This window comes from Mercenaria mercenaria, chromosome 7 (genome assembly GCF_021730395.1).
Source record: "Mercenaria mercenaria strain notata chromosome 7, MADL_Memer_1, whole genome shotgun sequence".
In the NCBI taxonomy this organism is placed as follows: Eukaryota; Metazoa; Mollusca; class Bivalvia; order Venerida; family Veneridae; genus Mercenaria; species Mercenaria mercenaria.
The window spans coordinates 34,177,516-34,197,280 of record NC_069367.1 but is presented as its reverse complement, the minus strand read 5'-3'; the positions used below and the strand labels follow the sequence as shown (position 1 = coordinate 34,197,280).

Here is a 19,765-nt window from a genome sequence, read left to right as displayed (position 1 = left end):
AAAAGGGGCACGCGGTTTCCCAAATCGTTTCGCCCTTTTTGCCCTGCCCGGACCCTGTTTCCCTTTACTACCATTTATTCCTTTTTGGGCCCGCCTTCCCTTTTTTCCTCAGGTTATAATATACTCTTATTCCCCCCTTTTTTTCGAAAAGATAACCACCGGGGGGGGGGGGGGGGGGGGGGGGGCCTTTTACATAAATTTGCAAAAAAATTTCCCTGCTGTTAAAAGGCCCGGGGGCCGACCGTTTATGGTTTTTGGAAATGCCCCACTAGCATTTTAAAAACATGAAAACCTTTGGGTTTTAAAACAATTTGCAAACCCGTCGAAATTTTTTTTTTTTTCGCTCCAAACCCCTTTAAAGGGGTACTTTCGTTTTTTCCGGGAAACATTTGGCGTAAATGGGTTGGGTTTTTAAACACAAATTTAAACTTAACCAGAAAACAAAACATTTTAAAACTTAAAAAAATCGTTCACAATCAAATTTAGAAGGGGAAAATTTTTTATTTTGTCGTTTTACAAATTTTTGGGGAAACGGAAGTAGATTGTCGTTCGGGGTGAAATTTATGATTAGTTAATAAGATTTTAATGAAAGGGGAAAACTTTATGTCAGACACTGTAAAATGCGTTTTAAATGGGTTTTTTCCTCATAATATTTTAAATCACCGGGCCATAGGGGGCAAGGTGAGCTTTTGTGATCAGCAAACGTCCCTCGCCGGGTGTCCGTCGTCCGTTTAAAAATTTTTTTTGGACCACTTAGAAATCATTTTTTTATGTGGGGTCTTTTTGAAAGGTTTGGGCAGAATGTTTTATCTTTATGATCTAGGTTTAAGTTTTGAAACGGGTATGTGCCATCAAAAAAATAGGTCAGTAGGGGAAAAAAAAGAAAAACTTGGCCCCCTCTAGAGGCCATATATTTTCAAGATCTTTATGAAAGTTTTTCAAAAGTTCACCTTGAGATAAAATTTGGTCAAATTCGAAAAAAGGGGCACGTGCCCTTTAAAAAAAAGGTCCGTGGGCAAAAAAAGAAAAACCGTGTGACCCCTCAGGGCCATATATTTTACAAGATCTTCATGAAAATTGGGCAAGAAAGTTTCCCCTTGGGGATTAGGTTTAAGTTCGAAATGGGTAGTGCCATCAAAAACTGGGGCAGTAGGTTTAATTAATAGAAAAAAATTTTTGGGGGCCTCTCTAAAGGCCTATTTTTATGGGATCTGTAGAAAATTTGGTTTGAAGTTTATCTTGATGATATCAGGTTTAAGTTTTTAAAATGGGGCAAATGCGGCCAAAAATAAAGGGAAATAGGTCTAAAAAGAAAAAAACCCTTTTCCTCTCTAGAGGGGGGCCCTATTTTTTCAAAGTCTTTATGAAAATTTGGTTAAAAAGGGTTTACCCTTTATGATTTTCTAGGTCAGATTTAAAAATGGGTTTAAGTGCCAAACAAAAAAATAGGTCCCGTAGGGGAAAATAGAAAAAATTGTGACCTTCTAGAGGCCATATTTTCATGGGATCTGTATGAAAAATGGTTTAATGTTCATCTTGTGATTTAGATCAAGTTTGGGAAAATGGGTACGTGCCTTAAAAAAATAGGTCAGTAGGCAAATAAAAGAAAAACCTTTTTGGGCCTCCAAAGGCCCTATTTTTAGAGATCTTCATGAAAAAAGTGAGAATGTTTTACCTTTATGAATCTAGTTTAAAATTTTAAAAAAAGGGGGGCACGTCCCTTCAAAAATAGGTCAATTTGGTCATATAATAAAAAACCTTGGGGACCTTAGGGGACCAAATTTTTCAATGGACTTCATGAAAATTGGGCAAATTTTTTCTTGATAAATTAGGGCAAGTTCAAAAATGGGTCAAATTTTAGTCAAAAAAAAAGGGGCCCCTATGTCAGTAATAGAAAAAAAAGATTTTCATACTCAAAAAATGGGGCATGTGGGGGAAAAGGTAGGATTAAAGGGCAAACATGGTCCTCTTTTTTCAAAAATATTCTTTAAAATGGGGCATTAGGGATTTTAGGAAAAAAAGTAAAACCCTACCTGGATTAAAATTTTGGATACCGGATACGTTTATTAGAAGTGCTAAACTTGGGATTTAGGGCTGTTTTTAAATTAAAAAATTTTCCTTATTTCCTTTATTTTTAAAGGGGAAGTATAAACTTTAAACCTTTTTTTTGGTATGTTTCCCCGTATAAAATTTTTAAATATCAAGGACATGAAGAAGTGGTACTTTTAAAAATAAAAAAGTAAAAAAGGGGCCAAACACATATGTTATTTTAAAGGGAAATTCAAAAAAAAATGTTACAAGTTTAAATCAATGCCCAAAAGGGTTTTTTAAAAAACAAGCAGCAGCATTTTTTTGTTAATTTAAAAAGGTTTTATTAGAGATGAAAAAAAAGCCCCATCAAAAGGGCAAAGTATGTCTTTACCCCTTATAAAAGGGGGCCAAATACCATGTCTAAATTTTGCCAAATTTCCTACCATTTAATATGTTAAAATGCACCAAATGCCTGGACCAGTTACAATTTTTTCGCCGGGGGGGGAAATGCCCCCGGGCCTTTAACCCTTTAGAAGGCCCCTTTCAGTGTAGCACCCTGCCCTTTTTTAATACTAGCTGGAGCCTTTAATATTTTAAAAGGGTGTTTATTGACGTAATTTGGTATCAAGATTTTATCACAGACAGGCAGTGGTGGGGGATCCGTCTCTCAGCCTCCTTTGTCTGTCATTGGGTCAACATTTTGGGTTTAACCCCGGAAGGTCAGTACCAGAAAATATCAGCTGGTATGTCCCTTAATAAAAAAAAACAAAAAAAATAGCATTTAAAGGAAAGAGAAAAAAGGACAAAAATACGAAAATAATTTTTAAGGGTTCTTTTTTTAAAAAAAGGGAAGAAAAATTTTTAAAAAAAATTGGTTTTAAAATTTCCCTTTTGATAAAAAAAATTTTAGAAAAACAAATTTAAAGGAAATTGGAAAAAAATGTGAAACTAAGCATAATTATTTAAAGTGAAAAGAGGTTTTTTTTTTTTTTTTCTTAAAAAAGGGGAAAGAAAAATTCAAGTTTTAATTTTTTTAAAAGAAGTCATTAAGAGCATAGATCTGTAAACAAAATAAACAGTCACAAAATAATAAGATTGATATTTATATCAATATTGTGTACTTTCGTCTTGTTGCTTTACATTTTGCACTATGTGGTTTTGTTATTTATTGGAAGAAAATGATGTGTTAGTCTGTGGCACTGTTGCAGTATATAGCTTTGACATTTCATGCTGTGTTACATATTGCACTTAGATCAAATACATACTAGAAATGTCATAATTTGCTGTGTCATTTTGCCATTGGTAGAACATAAGAACGGTGTATGCCAATCATACTGTGTATTTCCTATATACAGTATGTCACCCTGTATATGACATAAAACTCCCTCCAGTAAGCACAGGCAGCAAGCGGTGAAGTAATGTTAAAAGCACTGATCTCCAGATTTTGGCTAAAAATGATCTTTCTTTAAAATATTATGAACATTAGAATATGAGTTTTGTTTCTAAACTATCTTAAAAATGCAAAGATGGGGGGGGGGGGGGGGGGGGGGGGGGGGGAAGATGCTCATGTCGGGAAATGAACCTGGGCCACGGCGGCAAATTCCGCTGCAGAGGAATATAGCGTGATAAATATAGATAATTATGATTAAGACAGTTTACCTTGAGTAAAGCGTTACAAAAACATTTTTGTTTTCCATATGAAAATTCTCATGTCTTTCTATAACAAAAAGTCTGTCAGTAATTAAGTTTCAAAGTTACTTTCTTAAGAAATATTATTATATAGCATTAATTTCCTGATACCTATTTTTTTTCTGTTTTTATTGTTGCATGATCTGGAGTCAAGTGCCTTTAACCTATAGCATGCTGGCGGCAAGTGATTCTGCCTTTGCGACCAGTGCAGACAAAGATCATGGTCTGCACTGTTCGCTATTCAGTCAGTAAATTTTCAGTGAACAGTCCTTCAAATAATAAATGGTACTGCCCAAATTGAATGATGCACCAGTCCATTTTAGAAGTTTAGCAGGCTAAACTTAAGGTTAAATCACAAAATGAAAGTGATTAAAAAAAATATCCGAAACTGTACCAAACTATGATAGTGTAGTACACGTCTGTTCACTGTAAATTGTTCTTGCACTGCGCTGTCTGTGGCAGGTGCAATTTACAAAATCAACAATAATTTTTTCACACATTGGTGTGATACTGTACTGAACAGACACTGCATTTGACAGTGTAGCACATCATCTGATGGCTGTAAATTGATCTTGCTCAGTCTGATTGACAAAAACAAGAAGTTGTAAACAGTTTTTTTAACAGTTTCTTTTAATTAAATCAATAGACTCTAAAATAATTACCATGTTCTTAATTTAGATAACTGCTATGCTTTGGTAATGAATGAATTTCTTCAGTAATCTGCAGGCAATCAACTGGCTAACTCTAGATAACAGCCATACCATTAATGTATAATGTTTTATGCGACAGCACTGCATTGATTGCCCAAAATAGCTTGTTCTGCTGCTTTCTGATCTGTGATAAGTCAATAGATAATCCAGTAAATAACGGAAATATGCTGGCCGGTCTTCAGGAAATGACCAGTCTCTCTGAGGTCAGTCACTAATGGCATTTATTCCGGCAGTTTTCTCCGTTTTCTCCGCAGGACAATGCTGTTGATTATGCCAGGAGATGTTGCTTTTATAGCTAAAAATGATACTGTTAGTTGTCGGGGGAAAAACTGCGGATAAAAAAAAGAGACTTGACGTAAAAATCTATGAAACAAGAATCTTTTTTATAATGGTGAGGCTTCAGTCGATGGCTGTCATGAAACAAATATTTGCTCTTCCCTTTGTGCATTTCAGTGTATCTTAAATTATTGAAAGATTTGTTTTATGCATACTGGCTATTTATTACACTAAATTTATAAAATGAGCTGCGCCATGAGAATACCAGCATAGTGCGTTTGCGACCAGCATGGATCCAGACCAGTCTGCGCATCCGTGCAGTCTGGTCAGGATCCATGCTGTTCGCTAACGGTTTCTCTAATTGCAAAAGGCTTTGAAAGCAAACAGCATGGATCCTGACCAGACTGCGCAGATGCGCAGACTGGTCTGGATCCATGCTGGTCGAAAACGCACTATGTTGGTTTTCTCATGGCGCGGCGCAAATGGAAAATTAAAAAAAATACAAATCAGTAATTAGTAAGTAGAGAGGTATTGTTTTGGCTGTCTTCATCCATCTTTACGCAGCAATATCTTGTTAACGGTACATCATATTGATTTAATATTCGGTATGTTTGTATTGACTCATAGCTGCTTCCCTGCAAATTACTTTTGAATATTGACCAGGATTATTGGTTGATCTTTACCAAACTTGGTCTGTAACATCCTAAATACGTTATTTGCACTGTGTCAAGTTTGTTCTAAAAATCCACTTGAGTCACCAGAGCTAAAAACCCAGAAAGCCTTCTTGACTTCTTAATTGGTCTTCATTCACTGATGTGTTGCATTCTGAATTATACCTAAAGCTTGAACTTACACAGTGAGTCTACATCACAAGGGCCCATCAGAATTTGAAAAAAAAGAAAAAGGAAATCAATAAAATTACTTTCTCACAAACTAATGATGGATATTTAACATTCTCAGATGGACCTTACTCAAGTTTATTTAATCAGCTGTTATCCGCTGCACAAAGGGCTATAAGAGCTAATGATGGAAAGATAATAATCCAAGTAGCTGACTGAAATAAACTTTAGATTGGTTTACCACAAATCAGTCTAGACCTCCATGAGGTTTCAAAAGCATCATAATCCCATACAGTTTTATTGGATGAAATACCCATATTTCCTTTGAGAAATATTGGATAGATTCCCACCAGCTCTTGTCACACAGTGATTAACTGCCGTGTAATGATTCTCGATCATGTCTGATGTATGATATACAGATATTGCTCGTTAAAGGAAACCGATTATCTTTTGCTACTGACATAGTCAGACGTTAATCAAATACATCAAGTCTTTTGTATTGTTTCTGTGGCCTTGTTGATTAACCTTTACCATGCTAAAGTACTAAAATGGACTGGTCCATCATTCAGTTTGGGCAATACCATTTATTATTAGAAGGGGTGTTCACTTAAAATTAACTGACTGAAAACAGGCTAATCTTGGTCTGCACTGGTCGCAAAGGCAGAATAACTCACCACCGGTAGGCTAAAAGTTAATTTAGTAATTCTTTGTTCCAAGCTGTCAAGTGTTCTTGTATAATGTATATTTTCCTTATTTTTGTGTATATTTGACATTATATGAATCAAATTTTTTTGTAAATACTGTACGATAAATGGAAAGTAATGAATTTGGTGGAGCTTTTGGTATATATGGCTTCTCTTGTTTCTTGTAAACTGCCACATAACTTTACAAAAGCAACTAAAGTGATCCATTCCTTAAAAAGAACCAGCTTACATACTACAGAGGTTAAGAATTCTTGTCTACATGGGTTTACTACACTTTAGTAAATATGGTCCGTCAGCGCTTTCACTGTCTCTCAGACCATTATGCACTTCTTCAGACTATTATTTTGTCTGTTTCAACCCTCATCACTATTTTTAACCTTTTTATGCCCCCGAAGGGAGGCATATAGTTTTTGAACCGTCTGTCTGTCGGTCCGTCGGTCTGTCAGTCTGTCAGTCTGTCCGCAATTTTCGTGTCCGGTCCATATCTTTGTCATCGATGGATGGATTTTCAAATAACTTGGCATGAATGTGTACCACAGTAAGACGACGTGTCGCGCCCAAGACCCAGGTCCGTAGCTCAAAGGTCAAGGTCACACTTAGACATTAAAGGATAGTGCATTGATGGGCGTGTCCGGTCCATATCTTTGTCATCGATGGATGGATTTTCAAATAACTTGGCCTGAATGTGTACCACAGTAAGACGACGTGTCGCGCGCAAGACCCAGGTCCGTAGCTCAAAGGTCAAGGTCACACTTAGACTTTAAAGGATAGTGCATTGATGGGCGTGTCCGGTCCATATCTTTGTCATCCATGGATGGATTTTCAAATAACTTGGCATGAATGTGTACCACAGTAAGACGACTTGTCGCGCGCAAGACCCAGGTCCGTAGCTCAAAGGTCAAGGTCACACTTAGACGTTAAAGGATAGTGCATTGATGGGCGTGTCCGGTCCATATCTTTGTCATCCATGGATGGATTTTCAAATAACTTGGCATGAATGTGTACCACAGTAAGACGACGTGTCATGCGCAAGACCCAGGTCCGTAGCTCAAAGGTCAAGGTCACACTTAGACGTTAAAGGTCATTTTTCATGATAGTGCATTGATGGGCGTGTCCGGTCCATATCTTTGTCATTCATGCATGGATTTTAAAATAACTACGCATGAATGTGTGACACAGTAAGACGACGTGTCGCGTGCAAGACCCAGCTCCGTAGGTCAAAGGTCCTAAACTCTAACATCGGCCATAACTATTCATTCAAAGTGCCATCGGGGGCATGTGTCATCCTATGGAGACAGCTCTTGTTTTTTTTACATTTTCCAACCAAAAGAGTTTATAAATGTTTAAACCAGACCATTTAAAACAAAAGGCAATATTTCTTCTGGAAAGTAACATACTTATAAGAAAAAACTATTTTCATTTCCATGCTATTTTTTCCCAATTTAGTTGTGATATAGTTTTTCCTTCCAAATGAAGAATGCCACTGTACCTGCCCCTGGTGCTGAAAAAAAATGTAAAAACAAATTAAATAAAAAGTCTGGATGCTGAGCAATCATTAATTAATCTATCAATCATTTACAGGAATCTGGAATGACATCATCACCTCAATGCAAACAGTGGTTAACTGCTTCTTTATGTTAAAGCATATAAATTAATTATAATAACTGCTTTTTGTGCTGAATTTGTGATTAAGGTCTTAGTTTTAACAGCAATTTCAGTAAAACTGACTTAAAACTTTCAACCATTACATTTATTTACAGTGCACAAATCTCTGTAACATCTTGTGCAGTATAATTTCATCTAGTGCAGTATAATTTCTGCATGTTCATGTATCAGTAAAAGTTAGATATTTTTGTATCGCTGTAAAAGTTAGATATTTTTGTATCGCTGTTGTATATTATTAAAAAGTAGTAATAAATATAACATTTTGTTTGTCTGCTGTTTTAAGGGTGATCCAGCAATATGGTCTTCCTTTTCAACTGTTGCAACAAATTTTCAGAACCGAAATGGGACTTTTTACACTGGTGTGTAGTCAGTATTGGTTGTTCAGTAGGTTGGTTGGCCTCTAGTATAAACATAACATTTTCATGGGGATAACTTCTGCGATATACTGTGAAATTATTTAAAGTCATGGGATGGGGGAGGGGGGTTATTTTCATGGATTTTCTAGTTGTGTCATTTCACGAAATTAGATTCCAGTGCATAAGCAAAGTTTGTATACTTTTGTCAGTAAATCAACATATGTCATTTGAGGCAAAACCACAAAATTTTATACACACAAAATTAGATGATTCCAGAGTATTGCAAATAGATGAAGACATCGAGTCATTCATTTCCCAAAATGATAGAGCATAAACATGTAAACATTGCTTAATATCCACCTTTATTATGATCTCTCTGTTTATATATTAGATTTGCCTTCAACTTCATTTCATCAGGGATGTAAAATTATGATAGAAAATCTTTTTAGCCACTTCTTGCATTCCTCTTGAGATTCTAAGAGTATGAGAACAAGGGACTGTTGAAAAGACAACCCATAATTAATACCTTCTAAAATCATTCTGCTATCGTTATTTAATGATAAGATCAAATTTCTGCACAGTTCTGGATCATCCCTCATGTGTGTTTTTGTATTTACAATTAATAACATTCATCTTGTGTACAAAATACAATTTTGGACATGTGCATTTGCCTTTTAATTTTAGTACCTTAACATGGTTGTATGAGCTTACATGGTATTTGCTTAATTCCTTTGGAATGATGTATTTGTTCTTGTGTTTCTTTTCTCTTTATTAGATTAAATTGATAGCGGCAAGGCAGTGATGATGAGTAAAAAATATGATATACAAAGTATTTTTTGTGTGTACTTTCAGAACTGTGAGTGGACGAATCTCTAGTCGAAGTTCAAGTGTCACACCAAAAATTCCTGCCAAAGTTTCCCTGCACAATTCTGCTGATCTTCACAATACGTCTGCTTCGAGTGGATCACATATCCTTGACCAGTCATCTCTACCACGTCACCAGGGGAGTGTATCGGACAACCCAGATATCCACAGCGAGAGCTCAATGTCGGGTAGCCGATCACTGAACTCTCCAAAGTTAGAGCATGCGCATAGCCAAGATGAAGGCACACCGCATCACCAGGTTCCCATGGTGATGGTTAAGGAGGATTCAGACCAAGGAAATGTTGCCATAGTAACACCACAGATGCAGCATGTAGCAGAAGTACAAGGTGCCTGTAGTTATAACTTTACTAACATACTCAATATTAACACTAATCTAGATGAGGTTGAGGTCAATGAAAATTATATGAATGTTGTAGGTACCTCTCATAGTTTGTCTAGCCCGTCAGCCAATCAAAATGCAAATGACAATGACAGGAGCCAATCACAAGAGTCATACTTGAGTGAAGGCTATGATGCTGAAATTGAGCAAACAAATTCCATATCTATATCCAGTGATCTCAAATGTTCCAGTATGGATCATTCAGATTCTGTATCTCTTTCTAGTGATATAAAAGGTCAGAGTGTTGACCAATCTGATCAATCAATACATTCTGACCTGTCTGCAGAAGACATAGCAGAAATAGAAACATGTCTTCAGACTATATCTAATGCAGGATGTGCTGAGTTAGACAGTATTGTTGAAAATGTTGTTGAACCCTTGCTTTCCATTTCAAAAACTAACAAATTTAAAACTGATATAGTTACTAGTACCCCAGATTCTAACAATATAAATTCTCTTATGAAATTGTCTGAGAGGGCTATAGTTGATGGTGATAAAACTGTTGGTGAATGGGTCAATGAGTATAAAAACATTGTTGATAATGAATCTATTGAAGGTATAGACTCCCAAGTGTCTGATAATGATTATAAGGCAAAAGATCGTAATGATCTAACGGGTAAAACTGAAACAAATGTGAATGAAAAGAATGAACATAAATTAACCAAAGATAATGGTATTGAGCCAAGTTCTTGCATTTTAGCTGCAGTAGAATCAAAACTAGGAGCTGTAGAGTCAAAGGATAATACTCCTGAAATAGTGTCTAAACCCTTAGATAACAATGGTGATATGTTTGAGGATATTCCTTACTACTTACATAGAAGGCATATTGTAGGTGATTTTGAAAGAAAGAAAGAGACAGAGCTTTACACAGCTTTAATTAATGCACTGAACCATCAAAAAGCTGGAGCAGACGCCAGATCGCGAAGGTCAAGAAGCATGAAGCGTGCTCCAAATTTACAAATTGAACAGTTAAAGGCAGATGAAATTCCATTTCAACCTAGGTCTTTGTCTTTGCCTACAAAGAGAACAACTTCAAAATCCCCAGGGCGGAAATCTCCGAGCGATGGTGAACTAAGTAAAGCAGACAAGGCAAGGTCAAGAAGGGCAAAGTTAGGTCATTCAAGGACATCTCAGTCAAGGTCACCTTCAGGAAATAGAATGATTGAACTTGTGGATTTTCACAGTCTTCCAAGGAAGGATAATTATTCAAGTGTGGATGACACTGCAAGTCCTACTGAAGAAGTTGATGTGTTTACACAATTCACAAAGTATAGGACTTCTAGTCCCAGTTTAAAGGGTGATTCACGTTCTGAAAGTATGGAATTGCAAAATGAAAGCTATGTTGAGCCATCCCCAGTTACAGATGTTTCTGTCGATGAAAGCTTTGGACTAACCCAGACTACTAGTGAATCAGACTCACTTAGAGGTTTGAGTGAAGGAAGTATGTCTCTTACACATAGCTCATTTTCAATAAATGAAAGTGAGACTTCACAAGGAAGTTATTCTTTATCAGATATAAACCTTTCAAGGGATGATATTGTTAATGAGATGGAAAAAATGGATAGTTTTGATGGTGAACATAAAACTGAAAAAATCAAATTGGAAGATCTGGATTTACCATTTATTGATGCTTTTGATGAAACTGATATTGCAGAAAATCAGTTAGGTAATTTCCAAATGTCAAATGTTGTACACCAAAGTGAAAATGCCAAGGGAAAGGAAGAAGTTTGTGATAAAGCTAAAGAAAGCAAGGAAGAACAAGTTGAGATAATAAATTCAAACAGTGGTGACTCTGAAAATGTGAACGAGGATGATGAAATTGAATATTGCCCATACTCTGATATTATGGTTACTGAGGGAGTATGCAGTTTTAATGAAACAGAAATGGCTGTTAACCATGACAAAAACAGACCTGACCATCATTATACATTACATAGACAAGATTCCATTGATTATGACAACATAAACAGTGCTAAGTCTGAAATAAGATCACCTCAAATCAAAAGTGCCAAACCCATTCTTAAACCGTTAGAAATTCCTCAAAAGTCTTCATGGAAAAAAGCTAGAGCTGATGATGAATGGGAATCACTTCTCCAACAATTAAAAGATGATGAAGATAATAGTCCAGATGATCTAAATCCAGCTGATCTTCTTTTATCAATTAGCAATGTCCGGTCAGGGAGTTACGAATTTCCAAAGCAGAGAAAGCCAGTGACTGTTGAGGAAAGTGAAATAGAAGAATTAGATAGACTTCTTTTAGAAACTACAAAGTTCAATAGTTCTGAGACAGAAAGTGATATTTACAATAGATATACAGGATTCTGTGCATCAGGCACAAATGTGAACAAACATTACCAAAAGTATGAACAGTCTGACTTTTCGACTTTTAAACCATCTGAGAGTCCAACCAGATCAGCTTCTTGTTCTGGTTCAAGTAGATCTCTGCATAGTAGTAGAAGTGACAGTGTTGTTACAGTTTCTTTATCTCATGACATTGAAGATATACAAATGGAAGAGAAACCTATTAGTGCATATGTTTATCAGAAAGATCAGGAATGCAGATTATCTGCGTCATCATTGTCATCTCCAAGGCATGCTATCATTCGTAGAAGTCCTAGTCCTAGTAGATTGATGGAGTATAATTCTGTAGGTCACAGGGAATTTAAGGTTAGTGGTGAAGATAATGACCTAGATACAAACAAAAGACATAGTTACCATGGTGAAACAAGTGACAGTATTGATGCAAAAGAGAGAAGGAAAAGATTAGAACCAAAACGTGTAAGCTTTCATGAAACTGTTGAAGAAATAACAACAGAAGCTTATCAGTCATCAAGCTCATCAAGTGATGATAAAAGTGCAGCAGACAAAGAGTCAGAAGTAGGAACTCCTGATACAGTTGAGTCAGGAGCAACTTCTGATCTTTGTTATGATGGAGATTCATCAAGTCAAAATGCGCCAGATGAATCAGCAAATGATACTAATGAGTCAGATGTTGGGAAAACTGATAATGATGATGACAGTGAGGAAAATGAAACAAGTGATGAAGAGTATTCAGACAGAGATGAAGAGTTCCTGAAATTTGCTCAAAGATTATCTGAATGTGGAAAAGATGGTGCAGCTGATTCAGGGATTGGAGATTCAATGACTAACACAACTGAAGTGTCACCTTCGGAACCACTGCATCGTGGGAAACATTTACCTGACACAATAACTGAAACTGAAAATTGTGTGAATGAAAACCCTGTTATTCATGTAGATCAGCTCGATAAAAAGTCATTGCAAAGTCTTGAAAATGATTCTAGTTCTAGTGATTCAGATTTAGCGCCTGAGAAAAAGGACAAACGTCCAAGTGTTGACCCACTGGAATCACTTGAACAGTTGCATGATAGCTATGTGTCTTCCAGTGAGGAGAGTTCAGAAGGGGAGACTACTTCCAAAGTAAACTTTTCAGACTGATCTGATTGATAGAGATTATAACTTTGTTTGAGAAAGTTTAATGTTATAGGGCAGGATATCACAAATGAAACATCTCTTTAATATTACCTTGCTTCATATTTTTAGTCATCTCATTTACTGAATTGTCCCTGACTGAGGATTTCTCTCTTATGTACTGTCAGTTGTACTTTTACACAATGCAGCAGAAGTATAAGTATAGCTACTAATTTGTTTTAGATTCTGTTGGCACAAGAGTCATCACAATACGCTACTTCATTGCCATGTTTTTATCATTTGTTTTCATAACTAGTAAATAAGACATGTCATTTTTCTCTTTATATTTCTATACTATTTCAAATGTTTTTAATGAAAACTGATATCTGTTTTAGTGCACTGTTGAAAAATCTTACTTAGCCTAATAGCTGTAAGATTTCTTATGTGTAAAATTAAATTGCTGTCTGAATTCTAATTAAGTATAATTTTGGATAATTTCAGTCTGAAGTGAGGTGTAAAATTCCATTTTAGTGATAAACCCTGGACTGGGAGATCCTATTTTAACGATAAACCCTGGACTGGGAAATTCCATTTTAACGATAAACCCTGGACTGGGAAATTCCATTTTAATGATAAATCCTGGAGTTTTAAAGATAAACCCTGGACTTGGAGATTCCATTTTAATGATATCCTACTGGAAGATTCCATTTTATTGATAAACCCAGGACTGAGGGATACCATTTTAATGATAAATCCTGGACTAGGAAATTCAATTTTAATTCTAAACCCTGTGCTGGCAGATTCCATTTTTAAAATGATAAACCCTGGGCTTGGAGATTCCATTTTAATGATAAACCGTGCACTTTATAAGAACGCTTAAATTAAGTGCAGCATGCAAATTACCATTAATCAGTCACTTTTATCACACCGTGTAAATACCTTGCATGTCACAATCTGTGTATTGATTATTTTAATGAAGGAGTACAGTTTCATTTGTGTTTTATGGTGATTACAGACTTGTATGGGCAAAGAATTAATGCACATTCAGTTTCAAGTTTAGCTGTTGTTTTAGACTGGATTAGAAATCGGTACTCATGTCATTTGCTGTAGAAACTTAGAGAATTTATTGGCAAATCTTTAAATCTTGTAATAGGAAAGACAATGATGCCTTAAAGAAAACTGCTGTTAAAAGAAAGCTTTTATCTTTTATAGCACATGCTGTTTACTTAATATGGGCACAAATACTCTTTAATTTTATAGAATAAGGTTTTTATAGCGCTATATTGTGGTAGTTTAATGCTCAGTATTCAGATAGGCTGCAAATATTATTACATTGGGTTTTCAGCCAAAGGAAAAACTTTTTCTTTGGTTGCAGATGTAATTTCGGTGGGTTGTGAGTCTTTAATTGTCAAAAAATTTCTTATTGGCACTCTTGGCATTACATTTGTTGAGGATTGTTTATTATTTAATATTTTCATGTTTTTGTTTTCTGCATTGAACATCTTAATTTTATCATGAGACACATTGTTTATGATCAATTTGTTTGTCTGGCCATTTGTCATAAATTGAGTCTGGTCTGAACCTTCGAAAATCATGCCACAGATGATATCCATAATAAGTTGATGTGAAGGAAACACCCTTTCGTTTATGACAGTTCAATGTCAAGGTCACTAAGTGAGGTCAAAGGCCAAATAGGTTTTATTTCATTTCCCCTCTGTGTCTTTTAATCCTCTTGAAGGATTTTCTGATTACTAGCCACAGATGTTAACTATAATGAGATGTGAACACAAGTTTTGGCGATGACATTTCAAGGTCAAGGTTGAATGGTGAGGTCAGAGGTCAAATAGTCTTTATTTTCTGTCCTTCAGTATCTTTTTATCCCCTATCAACTTCCAAAATAAGACAATATACAGAATGCAGCTTTCATTATTGGTCAAAGGTCAATGCTACACAGTGAGATAAAAAGCCAATAGGGGTTATTTCATATCAGCAGTGTATCTTTTTACCCTGTGAAATTTTAAAGTAGAAGTTTATTTGGTCTTCCAACACTTTATTTTTAACCATTTACAAATAAATGATGCCTTTTTGGGAGACATGCATTAATTTTATTTAAAAGCAATCTCCAGTTATACTTTATTTTATTTAAAATTTGTAGATTTATCTCAAGTAACATAATTTTATGGTCATGACTCAAAAGATTCTCAGATACATTTTATAGAATGGAAAGAAACAAAAGTGGGTTTTAGATCAGTCTCAGAACTCCAAAATCTGATTGGCTGTTTCAGAGTACATATTTGAAATTAGCTAATGGCAAGGCTACATTCTGAAACTGGACTCTAAACTCATTTTTAAAGCCAAGGACTTTGTTTTTATGTGGTAGACATCTCTTGGCTCAATGCTCTGTGATGAGCTTCCAGTGTTCTCCATGTAACACCATTACAGTATAACAGAAAAATTCTCTCATCTTTCTTTGGCTCAATATGTATACATAATTATATACTGTTATAGTGACTGCTCAAATAGATAAGTGGTTTATAATATGTCTTCCATGACACGCTTTTGATAAAAGGTTATAACCAACATATCCAAGTTCAGATTATAATACCTCCCTTAAAATAAAAGGGGGCTATGTTGTTTTGCTCATGTCTGTCGAGTGGTCTGTCCGTTACTCATTAGATAATATGGTTTCTAATCAATAACTAGAGAACACTTGGGTCTGTCCTAGTAAAACTTCATAGGATAAAAACCTTTGGTTAGTAGATGGCCTTTACTGTTTTTGTAAGGTCATTATGTCACAATGACTTTGACTTGGAAACAGTCTCCATTCAGTCAATGGTGAAAACTTAGGCCTGTTGCTATCAAACTTTAAAGAATGATTTCTGTGATCAGTAGAAAACCCCTGTTGTTTTTGAGATCAGTAGGTCTAGGCCACTGAAAATGGTTTTCACTCATTAAGTGGTCTAAGACTAGGATGATTGTCTGAGGCAGTTTGGTGACTGCTTTTGGTTTTTTTGGTCAGTATGTCAAAGGTCAAGGTCATAATGATATGAGACTAAAAATGAATTCCATGCGATAGTTGGACAAGACATAGGCATTCATGGCATAGTCATTTATGATTATTAAATGATCCTAATTGTTTTAGTGGTAGTTAGGTCAAAGGTCATTGTCACAGCACACTTGAACTTGAAAATCACGTACCCATTTACCTGTAACAGGCTATCATGGGGCCTGGGGGAGGCATATGTTTTATAAACATTTTTTATAAGAATTTTAAGTTGATTGTGTCAAACTGATGCTCACTTATTGACTAGGTTGACTAGAAGTTTGGTTTTCATCACTTAATTGGATCATTGAAATTATGAAGTCTCATAAATACAAATCATGGTTGTGTATCAACAGAAAAGCCATTTAAAGGTAGAACTTTATTACGTTCTTTTAAGATACATTTTAAATGTCAAAGTTGAATAGTGAAATAAAAGTACAGTTTGGTGTCATTTATGTACTGTAGATTACTAATTTTAAGATCTTCCATGTACCTGAAGTGTTCTGATTTGCTTGTCAGTTTTAATGAGGGTTCTAAAGGATTCATTTTGACATCCCTTCCCTTACTCTTCTGTTCTTGTATCTTAAAGTAAGAAATATTTTCCAGAAGTTATTGAAATATGTTGTGATTTATATCAGTGAATAATTTTACATAAGGGGCCTCCGTGGCCGAGTGGTTAAGGTCGCTGACTTTGAATCACATGCCCCTCACCAATGTAGGTTCGAGCCTCACTCAAGGCATTGAATTCTTCATGTGAGGAAGCTATCCAGCTGGCTTATGGAAGGTCACTGGATCTGCCGTCTTCCTCCATCATCAAAGCAACAAAGAACAAACTTTACTTAAATTCCTTCAATAAACTGTCCTGCAAGTAAAACTTTCCCAAGCCTTTAAACTGCAATGTTAAAGGTTTAGTTTTTTTGTCATTTTATAACTTTTGTGCTTGCTTTAAATATTTTGAATATATTTTATAGCACTTTTTTATTATCCTTTTTCAAGCGCTGTACATGTATGGATTTAAAAAATGGGTTTTAGGTATCCTACTTCAGTTAGTTTCCTTACATGAAGTTATAAGATTCATTTATTACAGAAAGCTCTGAATTTTCCAAGGGAGGATTTGTGGTGGGGTAATGCTAATTTCTTGTGCCAGAGTTAAAGACATAACTTAAATGTTTACATTTTCTTCATTTTTCTGTATCTCTAAGGCAAATACACATTGTGAAAACACTAATTTGACTTTGTTTTACTGCTTAATTTCGGTCCTTTAAGTAGAATTATGAAAAGTTTCTGTTTCATTGTCATTGGCATTTTGATGCTGAGGTTCTTCCTTGTTTTTATGGAATAATAACTGTTTTGAAATATATTCTCGTTTAAGCATGAAAAACTTTACTGAAAATATGTTCTCTTTTAGACATAAGAACATAAAAACCTTACTGAAAATATGTTCTCATTGAAACATGAAAACTTTACTGAAAATATGTCTTGTTTAAACATAAGAACAATTAAAACATTTAATGAAAATATGTTCTCTTTTAGACATAAGAACATAAAAACGTTACTGAAAATATGTCAGAGTTTTTAAGTTGCCATGTGTAAAAATGTAGGCATATTTGATGCAAAAACATTTTCACCACTTCATCAAAATATTTCAATGACCTGTAATAGGCATTTGCAGTTATTCTTATTGGTTTTCAAAAAAGAAGTTAGCCGGTCTGTGACAGATTCCCAGTTCATAAGGAGAAATGATGCTTGACTTTGGCTTTTGAACTTTATTCATTTCGAAATTAACTGATATTGTTGTCATTATTTTTGTTGGGGGTGGGGGAGAGGGGAAGATAACCAGCTATTTCCTGGTGCACGAATTCTATTGATTTTTATGCCAAACCTTCCTTCAAATTGGCGGAACTTTGTAAGGTTATTACCTCTGTCACTAGGTATATAGTTTTTGGTGTCAAATGTCAAGCTCATTGTGACCTTGTGTCTGAAAATGGTTTCTGGTCCGTAATTTAACACATTGGACAACAAGCAAATTTTTGCGACTTTAGGCAAACATGGGACTACAAAACAAATTCTGTTCAATCACTAAAGATAATGTTTGGGCCTTCAAACTCCATTGGGTATGGTCAGTAGTTGACCTCAATTGTTTTAGGGATTAGATGGTCAGTGGTCAAGGTCAAAGAGACTTAAAATGGTTTTCAATCAATATCTGAAGAATGCTTCAGTCTGTGGCAGTTACCACTTTATAATTGCCTGTGGTAAGTTGATGACCACTGTAGCAGTATCAGTAGGCCTAAGGTCAAGGTCACAGTAATCGAGAATGGAAATGGTTTCTGCTAAATAACAAAAGAATGGATAGGAAGATTGCCTGTTATCAACAGGTGATCAATATAGTTATGTTGGTCAAAGGTCATGGTCATATTAACACTGAGATTGAATTTTTTATCTGATCAGCTGATACAGAGGACTCTTCTTCCTATGGCTGCTAAAGTTCATGTAATGATTGTCTGTGACCACTAGATGGCCCCGATTGATTTAGTTGTCAGGATGTCAAAGGTCAGTCAAAGTGACTTCGAAATGAAAATGGTGTATGGTCAATTTCTGGAGTGCTACCTGGATAATAGCTTTAAAACTTTATAGAGTAATTACCAGTTGTTTTGGGTATTTAAGTATTTTTTAAAGGTCAAGGTTACAGTGACCGTAAAACTGCAGAATGTTTCTGAATATTTCGCCCTACTGCCTTTGAACTTCAAAAGGTAATTGTCTAAGGTCAGTAGATTACTTTTTTTGTGTTTTGGTCAAAAACATGGTCAAAGTCACACCATACTTTTGACTGAAAAGTACATTCTCATTTACCTCAGAAGAGAGGTCTGGATGGGGGATTTGGGTGGTAGGAGTTTAGTTTAATGTGCCATACAATGAACCCCCTGAAAATATGATGTTTTCACACTTAAATTTCATTCATTAATGAACTTAAGTTGCTGTTGCATTTAAATCAGTTGCCATTATTTCCATGTTCTAATTTGAACATTTTTCATTTCAGTAAATTTGTTCAAAATTTTTATTCTTGCAAATATGCTTTTATAAAACAAATATCTCTACTACAGTATGTAAAAATTGTCTTGAAATATTTTCATAAGTTTGAAAGAACTGTATAAGTGGCAAAATTGCATGAGCCAAAATCTGCATTTTTTTCCAAATTCAGCTCAGCCAAAACAACATTATATTATCTACTTTATCCTCCATTTTACAGTTTATTCTAAAGGTAATTTTTTTTGTATATGTTACCACTTATACAGTAAAATATCATAATTATGTTAACCAAGAACAATGTACATTAATTTTGCTCAAGTTGATAAACTGCTGGTGATTCTTGTTTTCAGAAGTTGAAAATCTTTGTAAGATCAAACCGAATTGAGAGTGACACTAGTTCTACAGCTTTTAATAATCTGACATTTTTGCCGCTTTATTTATATTTTAACCCTTAGACTGCTAAATTTCTCAAATGGACTGGTCCATCATTCAATTTGGGCCATACCATTTAGTATTCAAAGGGGTGATCACTGAAAATTTATTGACTGAATAGCGAACAGTGTAGACCATGATCAGCCTGCACGGATGTGCAGGCTGATCTTGGTCTGCACTGGTCGCAAAGGGAAAATAGCTCGCCGCCAGCAGGCTAAAGGTTAACTGTGCAAAGGGAGCTAACAGCAATATTTTGAGTGTACTGCCACTTTTCCCCAGTGTCATACCATTTTTCGCCAG

At 35.3% G+C, this 19,765-nt stretch overlaps 1 protein-coding gene across 1 annotated transcript in view; it reads left to right on the top strand.

Moving 5' to 3' along the window:
* Positions 1-19,765, top strand: part of LOC123555947 (FERM, ARHGEF and pleckstrin domain-containing protein 1-like) — a 137,335-nt gene that overhangs the window by 78,190 nt on the left and 39,380 nt on the right. The window contains exon 10 of the mRNA XM_053547095.1: positions 9,123-9,481. Coding sequence (XP_053403070.1) covers positions 9,123-9,481 — 359 coding nt within the window. The remainder of the gene's footprint in view (positions 1-9,122; positions 9,482-19,765) is intronic.